We start from the raw sequence: 12,597 nt of genomic DNA, 5'->3' as shown, positions 1-12,597 counted from the left end.
GAAAAAGACTTGGAAGTTCATCTTCCAGCAGGACAATAACCATTAACAGCCACTCAGAGCTGTAGTGGAATGGTTTACTTAAAAGCATATCCATGAGTTAGATTGGCTTAGTCAAAGTCCAGTAATATTCACCAGATCTCCACTCAAGGAAGTTTAACAGATAGGTAGTGGGAAAAGCTTCTTGCATAGAGCAGTAGTTCACTGGAACAAATTACCAAAGGAAATAAAAGTTATTCTTTTAGTTGTTTTTTTTTTTCTTAAACTGGTCTAAATGTCCTTGAGAACAACAAGAGTTCTACAATCTTATCCTAATTTCTGAAATATTAGAAATAGGGAAATACTATTGATATTATTGGTAATACCATTCTTTTTACAAATTCTATTCTTTTTAAAAACTGTATTCTTATTTAAGGTTCTTGTTGATTTTTTGTTGTATCTTTCTAAATATTTTAGTCCTAATGTGACTAACATGTTGTTGTATGTTTGTGGTAGCTTTTATGTATCTGGAGGATCCATCATGTCATCCATTACCAATACTCGCTTATATTTGCAGGGTCGTGGGAGGCTGGTGCCTATCTCCAGTGGTCTCAATTCAGTTAAATTCAATTCAGACCTAAATCCAATTGATAATCTGTGTGAAAGCTCAATGACTGGCCCACTTGAATCAGGTCTGGGATTTTTTTACCCCCATTCTTCCTATCACAGAGGAAATGTGTAGTGTAGTGGAATAGTTTACCTCTAGCCTGACATGTCACATGACACTATGTCAACTTGTGACATATGTGAGATCGTTCAGCTAAAGTTTCATTTATTGAAATTCCACTCAGTCTTATCACTGAGTCAGATCTGGTCCTTAAAGGCAGCAAAGAGACTGCGGTTGATATCTGTAATGTGACTCTCTCACACACAGAGGCAAAGCAGCTGAACAGGGGCTGCATTGTCAGAGCAGAGGCTTTGACATCAAGCTGCTTCCTTCTTCAGAAACTTTTCTCTGAAGACCCACAGACTTGACCAGAATTAAACACTGAGCTCAGTTCATGGAAGAACTTAAATATTGACACATTTTACGTTCTAACCTGGGACTAATCAGAAGTTAGGTCTTCTAAATGCTCTTTAATATATCATATAAACAATGCTGACTTTTTTATTTTGTCAGCCTTTCTCCCAGCTTGACCACATACAGATGAGTCTTGGGAAACTGTGGGAGAAGCTCCTACTGTCCAGCAGAACCTGCTCCACATAAATTGGAGGACAAACATTGCCCGCTGCTGCCTCTGTGAAAAAATTGCAGGGCTCCAGCAACATTAATAGTAGAGGGGAGAGACAATATAAATAGATGTTAATAATGTATATGTTGCAGGTTGTACTGAAATTCCAGTTGGTCTTGATTGTTAAAAAATTGCAAAGACAAAACTAATAAACATTACACTGGGCCATCTATGTTCTGTTATGGTTCTCATCTGTGAACTGAGCTCCCAAAAGACCTGATGACCTGAGAGTGTTGCAATAGTTAACAGTAAATAGGAGAGACAACTTTTTTCAGCGTTGTGGGTTTGGAGGCAGGACCGGGATGCAGAACATGGTGAGTAGAAGATGTTTAATAATTAAACTGAAGGTGGACTTACAGAAGGCAGGCAGGCAAAGTACAGGCAGGTTATCCAAAAGCACACGTTCAGGAGGCAAAACAGAAAACAAACCACAAGGAGAAACTTGGGAAGACAGCAAGGGTTGATAACATATGGAACCAGCAGGGAACAATGAAAACTAGAGAGCTTATAAGCTGAGGGAAGTGGAGTATGGACCAATGAGACAGGGAGGCAGGTAATCAGGGGAAACATGAAACAGGTGTGGACCAGGCTGCAGGGAACTGAGGGAATATGTTACTATGGAAATGAGAGCTAGAGAAAGCAGAGACAGGAGGGGAAAACTAAACTAAACTAAAGACAACTCTAGGGAAAGGAAGCCTAAACATAAAACACAAGGCTAAATCTGGAAGAAACACTAACTAGACAAAGCAGGGACATGAAGAACTATACTAAAGAGCTAGGCAGGGAAAGAACAACTAATCTTAAGGGGAACAAACTACTGGGTAAATAATAACAAAAAAGGGGTCTTAGGCCAAAGGGAAACTAATAAACTAGAAGAATGCAACAAGAACAAATAACCTAACAGTAAACAAGCACAGAAACACTAACTGAGAAACTAAACAAACACAAAACACAAAATGGCAGATTCTGACACTTTTAAATTTAGATTTTAACAACACCTTGTCCTGTCATCTTGCTTGTAGATTTTATTTTGAGTGTACGATAATTGTAATGCCATACTGTTATATTATGTTTTATTTTATGTTATATTTTATGCACAAATCATTGGTAACCCATTTTCAGTGTTTTTTTTTTATAATACAAAAATATCTATCTATCAAGTTCTGTCAAAATGAGACATTAAAATTTTGCATTGTGCTGTTTAAAAACTTAAATGAGAAAGACTCAACGTGCTAAAAAATTATTGGCTGATTTGAGTGTAACTGTAATTCTAATTAAACACTCAATGATCTTTGGCTTCGGAATAACATTATAAATATGCTGCTGAAAACTGGACGGACTGAATTAAAGGATAAAAAGGCCAGTTTAGCTGAATGATAAAAAATAAAAAAATAAAGTTAATTTGATACATTCTCAGACTTTTAAAGTTCAGATTTGGTTGACATGGGGTTTCTTCCATTTTTAATGACCATAGGTTGGGGGTTTCTATTTGCGGAATCTTTCCGACACCCACATAACACGTTTCCTGGCAGTAATAGGGCAATATGTAACATCACTGTTAGAATTAATAATGATCAGTACATTTTAGCTACTCTATAAGCCTTAAGTATTTGGATAGTTGGTAACTATGCCAGTATTTTGTTGCAAGCATGCAGCAAACAAGTTGCTGACTCAGTCATTTTAGGAGCTAGGTAAATCTCTGTCCACCAGAGGACAGTATCGCCCCTCTGCTAAGTAGCTGTTCATTCTTTCTGCCCTATCAGAGGTGTAGGTAATACTTCTAGTGTAAATATGTATCACTGCCTTTGTTCTTCTAAAAATATTTATGTCACACAATAAATGTAAGTTTCTTATAATTTACGCAGACAACAATTGTGAGCGCTACTCTGCCAGACATAATAATAATTTATACAGAAAGGACCATTCATGGCTGGAGAATTTATGGTGTTGTACATTTTCAAAACACAAAATGAATGGACCTTTATGGCTGCCGATTAGTGCAGGGTTATAATCTAGAAGCACACCGCATATTGCCTTGGTACAAACAAAATTCAAAAGTATTTTAAAACTTGCATTGTGGTCCTCTATACATACTAACATGTTAGTTAGTGGGCTACCTTAAAACCAGCGCCACACTGATGAAATAAAGTTAGAATTCAGCCGATATAACTGGTGTTGTCCAACCATGTTAAAAAGAAAGAAAAAAGAATTGGTTTGTGGTTATAGAATAAAACATTTCTGAATGTGATGAATAAATGTTTTAGATATTTCTAACAAGGTGGCATGTAAATCATCGGCTAAGATTAATAATTTATTAGCAATGACAGTCTTAGAGTTAAGAGGCTCACCTTGCATATTGGTGTAAACCTCAGCATGATGATATACCATAAATCATAAATCTATTTTTTAGAAACACTAATTTTTGGAGTGACATCATCAATGTGAATCAGTGCCTTGCAAAATTATTCAGCCCCCAAACCTTTCAGATTTTGTCACATTACCACCACAAATGTTAATGTGTTTTACTGGAATCTTATGGGTGTTATGATTTGGGGTTGTTTGGTTTTTGGTTTCTGGTTTTTCTTATGTTTTTCACAGTTAAGGTTGTGACTCGTTCTTTTGTTATTATTCTTCTTAGATTTTGAATCATGCTTTTGTTTATTATTTTTCTGGTCATGTTTTAGTCTTGTTCATGTTTTGTCAAGTTTTGTTTGTATATTAGAGTCTCTGTTTTTGCCGCAGCTGTCAATTAAGTTTATTCGGTTCACCAGCACAATGTTAATCAGTTTTGTTTTCCACCTGTACCATGCTCAATTTATACACACCTGTTCAGTTAGTCATCGTGGAAACATCTCTCATGCTCATGTCTAGCTCTCATGCTCATGTCTAGTTCTCATGCTCATGTCTAGTTCTCATGCTCATGTCTAGTTTCCATGCTCAAGTCTTGTTTTTTGATCATGCCATGCCTGTCTTGCCTGCCCATTTGTTTTGTTCCTGCCGCCTGCTGAGTGTGAGTTTTCGTAATTAAACTTTTTTTCACTTACCATCACGATGTCTGCTCGTCTGCATTCTGGGGTCCTATATCTCACAAACCGTAACAATGGGTCATTTTCTACCACTTCTTCTATAGTGGGTTGCGGGGAAGCTGGTGCCTATCTCCGGCAGTCTATGGCCAGGGGGCAGGGTACACCCTGGACAGCAAGACCCATGCAGAAAGACCCCCGGCCAGGAGTCGCACCCAGGACCTTCTTGCTGCAAGGCAACAGTGCTACTGCGCCACAGTGCAGCCGGCCTGCATTTGTATTTGGCCATTTTCGTAGTGTTGCCACTACTAACACATGAATATGATCCTATTTAAACCATTCCTTTGTAGCTCTGGCTGCCTGTTTGGGGCTGTCATCCTGTTGAAGGGTGAACCTCCACGCTGTCTTAAGTCTTTTGCTGCCACTAACAGGTTTTCTTCCAGGATGACTATCCATCTAATAAAATATGAGCAGCTTCCCCATACTTGCTGGAAAAAAGCATCCCCACAAGCATGATCTTGCCTCCACCATATTTGATCATAATAGTGGGCCAAAAGGAACTTTTTGGTCTCATCTGACCAGAACGCCTTCTCGCACATATTTGCTGTATCACTTACATGTCTTGTGGCACACTGCATGACAGTCTTTTATTTGTTCAAAATTTTGGAAACCATGTGTCCTTTTCCTTCCATGTCACTTTTATGCCATTTGGTGGTTTGTTACATGAAACAATGTTAAAATTGGTGGAAGTTTGTTTTTGTAGATTTATAAAACGGTGGTTTAAGGAGTATGAATACTTTAGCAAGGCACTGTATATAATCCATCAAAGGAAAAGAGTACAAGTGAATGCTTAAACAATTAACAGCATGCAAACATAAACCCTTGGTTTAAGATGACTAGTTGTTTATGTTTATGTTATCACTTGTGTCATTTCTTAATAGAAAGTAATAATTTTATACATCGGCATACTTAATTTTACTCTGCTGGGATATTAAAACATTTTTCTTTTTGTTGTAAGGTTTGCCTTTCGTTTAGGAATGGACAGACCCTGAACAGCGGTCTTTCATCTCTGCTGACTGAAGTGAAGCAGAAAAAGAGACCTTCCTCTCACCCTAACATTCGTAATGAAGCTGTCCATTGGCACAGAGACAGAGCTCAGATCCCTTGGAGCTACGGTCACATTATGGATGGCTGCATAATATTGCGCAATGACCACGAAACAGGGAACGACTCCCAAGAGGAGGCCTTATTCAACCCCAGAGAGTGAGCTCCATGCATTATTATTCCGACATGATGCGATTCAAATATCCTGGAAAGTGTCACCAAATGGCACCGCTGGGACTTTTGGAAATGTGAGTTCACACCCCACAAGGATGGCTGCTAAGCCTGTGCTAATTGAGCGAGTGCAACACAGATGCTCTCCTCCTGGTTAGAGGGGAGAAGCAGAGTTGCGTTGAGGCAAGCTGTTTCCCACATTTCTCTAGAAATAATCGTCATTGGTTTAAAAACAAGCACTGCAGGCACCCTGAAAGAGGAAATGAGAGTACCCAAAGAAAGACATGAAATCAATTTTTATTACTGTTAAAGTCATCAAGTCAGTCAAGGAGTACATTACAAAGCTTACAAAAACGCAGGACGGGAGCGGCGGGTGACCACTGTTCCTGGCAAACATCACATGAACACAAAAGTCTGTGGGAGCGTGGCAAAATGAACAGAGAAATACAGAGAGAAATGCCTTGGGAAAAATCAGTGCTTCAGATAATAACAGTGTTTACTCAACATCAAACACATTCGACCATAAAATTATGTAATCAGAGATATTTATCTGATATATTCTGAATAAGCCTTTTCTTAAAATCTAAATAATTATTCACAGCACCTTGTAAAAGTATTCCCACCCTGAGAACTTTCTACTATTTTGTCAAATTACAGCCTCAAAACTCAGTCTATCTTGTTGGGTTTATAATGTGGTAGAGCAACACAGTTGTAAAGTGTAATACAATGTTCTCTGAAGGCCTCAGACGTTTGTGAGAAAACATTTTACAATCAGTATTGTGAAGACCAGCGGACAGGAGAAAAAACTGTGGAGACGTTAAAAGCCGGGATAGGTCATAAAACAACATCTTAATAATTAGGCTTTGAACATCTCACAGAGCTTTGTTCAAATCATCTTCCGAAGATGTGTATGGCATGACTCCCAACTTACGAATACATGGCTGCCCACCTAAACCGACAGGCCTGGCAAGGAGACCTTTAATCAGAGAAGCAGCCAAAGGGCCCATTGTGATTTTGGAGGAGCTGCAGAGATTCACAGCTCAAGTGGAAGAAACTGTTTATATAGCAACTTTTAGAAGAGCAGTCCACATATCTGACCTTTGTCGAAGTATGGAAAGAAGAAAACCATTGTTTAAAAAAAAGCTATAGATATTCCTATTTCAAATTTGTCAAAAGCCATGTAGGAGACCGAGCACACATTAGGAAGAATGTGTCAGATGGTGTAGGGGTGCCTTTCTTTAACCGGTACAGGGAAGCTGGTCAGGGCTAATAGGGAGAATGAATGTAGCTGGACAACAACCCTAAACATACAAGCAGAGCTACAATAGAATAGTTCATTGAGCATTCATGTGTTAAAAGGTCCTAGTCGAAGTCCAGACCTAAATTCAATTGGGAATCTGTGGCAAGACTTAAAAAATGCTGTTCTCAGAAAGTCCATCTAATATGTCTGAGGCTGAGCTATTTTGCAAAGAAGAATGGGTAAAAAATTTTACTCTTGTACAAAGCTGGTAGAGACATACCAGAAACAAAAATCCAACAGTAAAAGCTATGTTTTATTCTATGAAGTGTTGACTCTGGGTGGGGTGAACACAAATGCATAACAAACTCAGATTTTAATTTGTAAAAAAATGTTGAGAGCCACATATCATTTCTCTGCAACTTCAGAGTGATTCTTCACTTTGTGTTGGCCTGTCACATAAAATCCCAATAAAACACGATGAAAGTTTTGGTTGTAAAGTGAAAAAAGTAGAAAAGCTTCAGGGATTTGAAAATGTTAACAAGAAACTGTTATAGCAGTAACACAGTGATATAATGTGAGTAACTTGTGCTGTGACCAAATGTAATACAATTTCAAAAAGCTGTGTTATTAAATAAACTGTAATTTAGGTATCTATCACAAAATCTAATAAGTACAGTAGACTGTTTCTTTTAAAATGTACATTGTCATCAAAATTCAGATGTATGTACACTTTTAACAATCAATGTGACTGTGTGTATATGATGACCTGTTAGAAATTAATTAGGATATCTGATAATTGCACTGAGACAGAAGCTGCTCTCTTTCTGGGGCCTGTTCATAAAAAACAAATACATTTTCCATGTGTGTCAGAACAGGCCACCCACACAGCCACCTACACACACATGGACACACAGTTATTTGACATCAACCTTATGGTAGTGGCTCTGTGTGTTTGTGACGCTGACAGTCGGCGAGGACTACAGACTTCTGCTAAAGGTCATGTGGATTGTATCGAAAGGACACAAAGAATCACAGTTTCTGCAGCCAGTCAAATATTGCTCCATTTTTCCATGTGGTGTGATCACAGAGACCTGAACCTGTTGCACAATATTAACACTTGAGTGGACCAGCGACAGGAGAGGATAGGTTATTACTACTGTTCATCAAAAATAAACTAAAAATGAGACCAACTAAATGAACACAGTGTCCTTCACATTTATCAGCACCCCTGGTAAAGATGTAATCTCATACAAAAATGAAAAATCCAGTCAACAATTTAACTGCAGTTGTTTAGTGTGTGTGTCTTTCTGTGAGTGTGTGTGCTTGTGTGTGTAGGGGTTGTCCTACATTAAAGAATACAAAAAAATACAATTGATTTTAAAAAAAAAATCATTGGGGCCTCATTGATTGTTAGTTAAGGAGGTGAAAAAAAATCCCCAGACATCTGTTAAAAAACTAGAGAGGAACTTAGGAGCCTAATATACGGTCTTATTAAATACAGTCTTAATAAGCGAGCCGAGGCATAACAATGAGCACTTTTAAAAACCCAGAATTTCCATCACTACAACATTAAATGCTATCCACATTTCAACCAGTTGTTTGGTAAAAGTGTTGGTAAAAAGCCTTTTCTGTCTCAACATCACAAACATAGGGATGTGGAGTTCACTATTCATCACTCAGACTTCAGCTGGAAACAGTGACTTTGGGCAGATGAGACTAATGCCACTTAGGCTGGCCCAATGTAGTATAGGGCCTTAAGCAGAATTTGATTTGGGGCCCCTCTTCCTGTTAAGAACATCACCACGACTAACTGCTTTTCAGTACAGATTTGGTGGATTGTGGAAGGGCTTTATTGACTGAATCTAAAAGAAATCCTGAGGAATTGGTTATTATTTATAAGATTTACTTTGTAGCATCAGATTGTAATTACGTTGACAAAACAATCAAACAATGAAGATTCTTCTTTGCACATTTTCAAAGTAAATTTGCCAAGTCCTTTAAATCTTAAATCCCCATGAGATGTTTGAAATACCATGAGATTTTAAATATAAATCTGGTGGCCTCTACCAGAGACCTGAAAAACGGGTCATCCTGGGATCTTTCAGGAGAATGTTCCAAAACATATGGGCTAATCAACACAGAAATGGTTCACTAGACACAGTCTTCTTCCATAGTCATGACAGTGCACACAGCAGTGTTGGGTGAACTGTGCAGAAGAGGTCAGACGAGGGGATGATCAAAGATCTGTTAAGAAGAATCAGAGCTGTTCAGTTGGAGTTGTAGAAAGTCTAAACAGTGGGACTGCCAAAAGGTGTGGCAATAGTAAATTTGTAAGAAAAACAATTATTTTTAAATGCTGAAGGAGGTTTCTATGCCTAACCAAATAAATGTAAATTAAAGGTTGTTTTTTCTAAACTGTCTGGTGTGAAATAATTAGCAAAAAATATATAAATTCATTTTAAGGCTTCTTACACATCTTTACCAAGGCTACCATAAGTTTGATGATGCTGTAGAAAAAAAGGGCAAAACAAATAACAGAACAAAAACCTTAACAAAAAATCTTAAATAAAACTCTCCCTCATATTTCCTTCTCTTATATTTGCTGGGTAATGCTTGTCTTTTTACAGTTTCAGCCAAATGTTAAGACATGAGTGGTATTTGATACAGCATCAGAGCACAAATGTCAGGATCAAGTGAAAGCAAATGCAGGCAAGTGGAGATCTAGCAAAAGAAAACAACTGATATCAGCTTATTAAAGGCGTCAGAATGTGGCATGTTTAGAATTAAAAATCTACTGATAATTTAGATGCATAGAATTGCTATGCAATGAAAACTATTTACGTTCTCATGTGACTTACAGTAACAGCATGGACACTATGAGCAGAGCAGTAATGCAATATAGTATGCTTCAGAAAAGAGCTTCAGCATGGACAAGGCTTTGCAAGAGGCAGTGGTGCTGCACAGCGTAAGATTAGACAGAGTTGGCGACAACGGATCTTTTTCCACTAAGTGGGAGTACATGGAGAATAAATGCATGCTGTTTTTAGCTACTTCTACAAAGGTCTCTATGTACAGGCTCTTTACATTTAACAGCCAGGAGATTCTTTCCTGGGCAACTTAGCGAAGGAACGTAGTGTTTGTGTGTTTATGTGTGAAGCTGCGTCATTCGAAGGTACAGAACCGGGAAGTATTCACACCCTTTGAACATTTTCTTCCATTACAAACACAAACTTACAGTATTTTATTGGGATTTTATGTGATGAGACCAACATAAAGCAAAAGTTGAAGGTAAGGAATTATGTAGTTTTTAATGTTTTCTTCACACATCAAAAAGGAAAACCTTAATGAATGTCCTGTACTCTGATTCTCCTTGAATAAAATGCAGTGCAACCCGTTCAGAGGTCACCCATCCACCTGTGTGTAATTTAATCACAATATGAATCCAGCTGTTCAGAGGTTGTTAGAATTAGTGAACAAACAGTATCACGAAGACCAAGGAACACAATAGGCCGGTCAGGGGAAAAGTAGTGGAGAAGTTCAATGCAAGGTTTGGTTATTAAACAACATCTCAAGCACTGAACATCTCAAGGAGCTCCGTTCAATCCATCATCTGAACATGGGAATAGCATAGTTTGACTGCAAATCTACCAAGACACGGTGGTCCATCTAAACAGAAACAGACAGGTTGGACAAGGAGGGCATTAATCAAACTAGTGGCCAGAGGTCCATGGTACCTCTGACGAAGATTCACAGATCCACAGTTCAGGTGGGAGAATATATTTAGGACCACCAATAGATGTGGTCTCTATAAATATGTTTTTTACTGAGTTGCAATGAGAAAACTATTGATTAAAGAAAACCAAAATAAGTAATGTTTGAAGTTTGCCACAAGCCATGTAGGCTGGCACGGCAAACATGTGGAACAAGGTGCTCTGGTCAGAAGAAACAAAAATTAAAGCCTTTGAACTTCGTGCAAAACACTGTAGGGGTCACAAAACTAACACTGCATATCACAGTTGGGAAAGCATCTGCACATGGTGGTGGCAGCATCATGCAGTGGTAATGCTTTTCCTCAGCAGGTAGAAGTTGCCCTGAGTTAATGGGAAGCTTGATGAAGCTAAATACAGGACAATTCTTAATGAAGACCAGCTAAAGGCTGCATAAGACTTGAAACTTCCAGCAGGATAACAATCCTAAACATAATCAAAGTTGCAATAGAATGAATAGTTTAGAACAAACCATAATTATGTGCAGACATGATTCCGATTAAGGATTGGTTGCCAAACTTGATGTTGACAGACAATATTCAGTCTGCCTGAGCTTGTGCAATTCTGCAAAGAATAATGGGCAGATTTTCTGATATTTGTTCATAAAATATTTTGAAAACTATAATCATTTCCTTCGATATCACAATTATTCACTACGTTACATTGATCTATCAAGTAAAATCCCAATAAAATGCATTGAAGTTTGTGATGATAAGGTTATGGGAAGGTTCAAGGTGTATGAATGTTTCGCCAGGCACTGTACCTTTCTCCATGTGTTTGAAGCTTTTCTTACCTATCACTATGGTGGTCTCTGTGGGACCATTTCTCCAATTTTCTCTTTCCAGGTGATTAAACAGCAATCAAAATAATTTTAATACAAAGTTGCACATTTATTTACACTCTTATTACGATTGGCAGGCGAGCAGGCTTTAGATGTGGGCCAAAATCTTGACAGCTGATCTATTTCACCTCTAAAGCTCAAATTTAAGTAGACAGATTTGATTATTTAACAAAATGTGAAAGTGCTATACATGTTAGAAAAAAAGAAAGGCAGCACTCAGCAAAAGGTAAGCACACAGCCTTCATGAGATGATTCTAATGCTGCAAGTGTGAAGTAAGCAGAGTCAGTGTCACCATGCTAGCAGCTAATGTACATTGTGCAGGAGTCGGTGAGACTGAGAGTTCACACCGGGCTGGTACCGTGGGGAGCTTTAACCCTGCTCATCTATTGCCTCAGCAGCTGTGTGAAGCGCAGTAGAAGCTTCCCCGTTGCAACGCAAAGTGGGTTCGGCCACCTGCGGTTCCGGGTTCGGCGGCTGTGGCTCCCCGGCTGAGGCTGCTGCCATTGATTCGGCCGGTGGTCCCTGTTGGCTCTTCTCCTCTCCAGTGGGCAGCTCTGTGGCAGCACCAGGAGCGCCCTCGGGCAAGGCAGCAGAAGAAGGCGCTGAGGGATCAGTGGAAGCCAGGGGAGCGGAGGGGTCTGCAGGCGCCCCCCCCATAGGGACGGTGGACCTCGACTCGCTCTGCTCAGGTGCTCTTAGTCTCTTCATGATGGTGGTGACTCGGATAGCTTTCTGTGAGAAAAGGAAGGTGACACACAAAAAAAGTTAGACATGAAATTACAGTGACTTCCTTTTGATATTAATAACCCTACGTTTGTCATGTTAAAACTACAAATTGTTTTACTGGAATTGAATGTGATAGACCATCGTAAAGTACTGCACAATAACACCAGACAAAGTAGAAGGAAAAAGACATGGTTTTTAAATTTTATTCACAAATAGAATCTGAAAAGAATGGTGTACATTTCTCTTTAACTCCCCCTAAGCCATTACTTTGAATCACCTCCAGCTGCAGTTAGAACTTCAAGTGTGCACATATAAAGGGTGAAATCTTTGCCCATTCATCTTTGCAAAACAACTCACGCTGTTAATTTACAAGTCTTACCACAGATTCTCAATTAGATTTAGGTCTGTATTTTCTGAATAATAAATAGATTTTGATCTAAGCCATCTTGCTATTTG

At 38.7% G+C, this 12,597-nt stretch overlaps 1 protein-coding gene across 1 annotated transcript in view; it reads right to left on the bottom strand.

Annotated features, from left to right (window-relative positions):
• Positions 1-5,845: 5,845 nt before the first annotated feature.
• Positions 5,846-12,597, bottom strand: part of LOC124857283 (caM kinase-like vesicle-associated protein) — a 109,750-nt gene continuing 102,998 nt past the window's right edge. Inside the window, exon 11 of the mRNA XM_047348488.1 lies at positions 5,846-12,147. Within this exon, the coding sequence (XP_047204444.1) occupies positions 11,785-12,147 (363 nt within the window). The 3' untranslated portion in view covers positions 5,846-11,784. The remainder of the gene's footprint in view (positions 12,148-12,597) is intronic.

The sequence above is a fragment of the Girardinichthys multiradiatus genome, chromosome 20 (genome assembly GCF_021462225.1).
Source record: "Girardinichthys multiradiatus isolate DD_20200921_A chromosome 20, DD_fGirMul_XY1, whole genome shotgun sequence".
In the NCBI taxonomy this organism is placed as follows: Eukaryota; Metazoa; Chordata; class Actinopteri; order Cyprinodontiformes; family Goodeidae; genus Girardinichthys; species Girardinichthys multiradiatus.
Note: the sequence above shows the minus strand (reverse complement) of the source record. Positions and strands in the feature narration are given on the sequence as shown.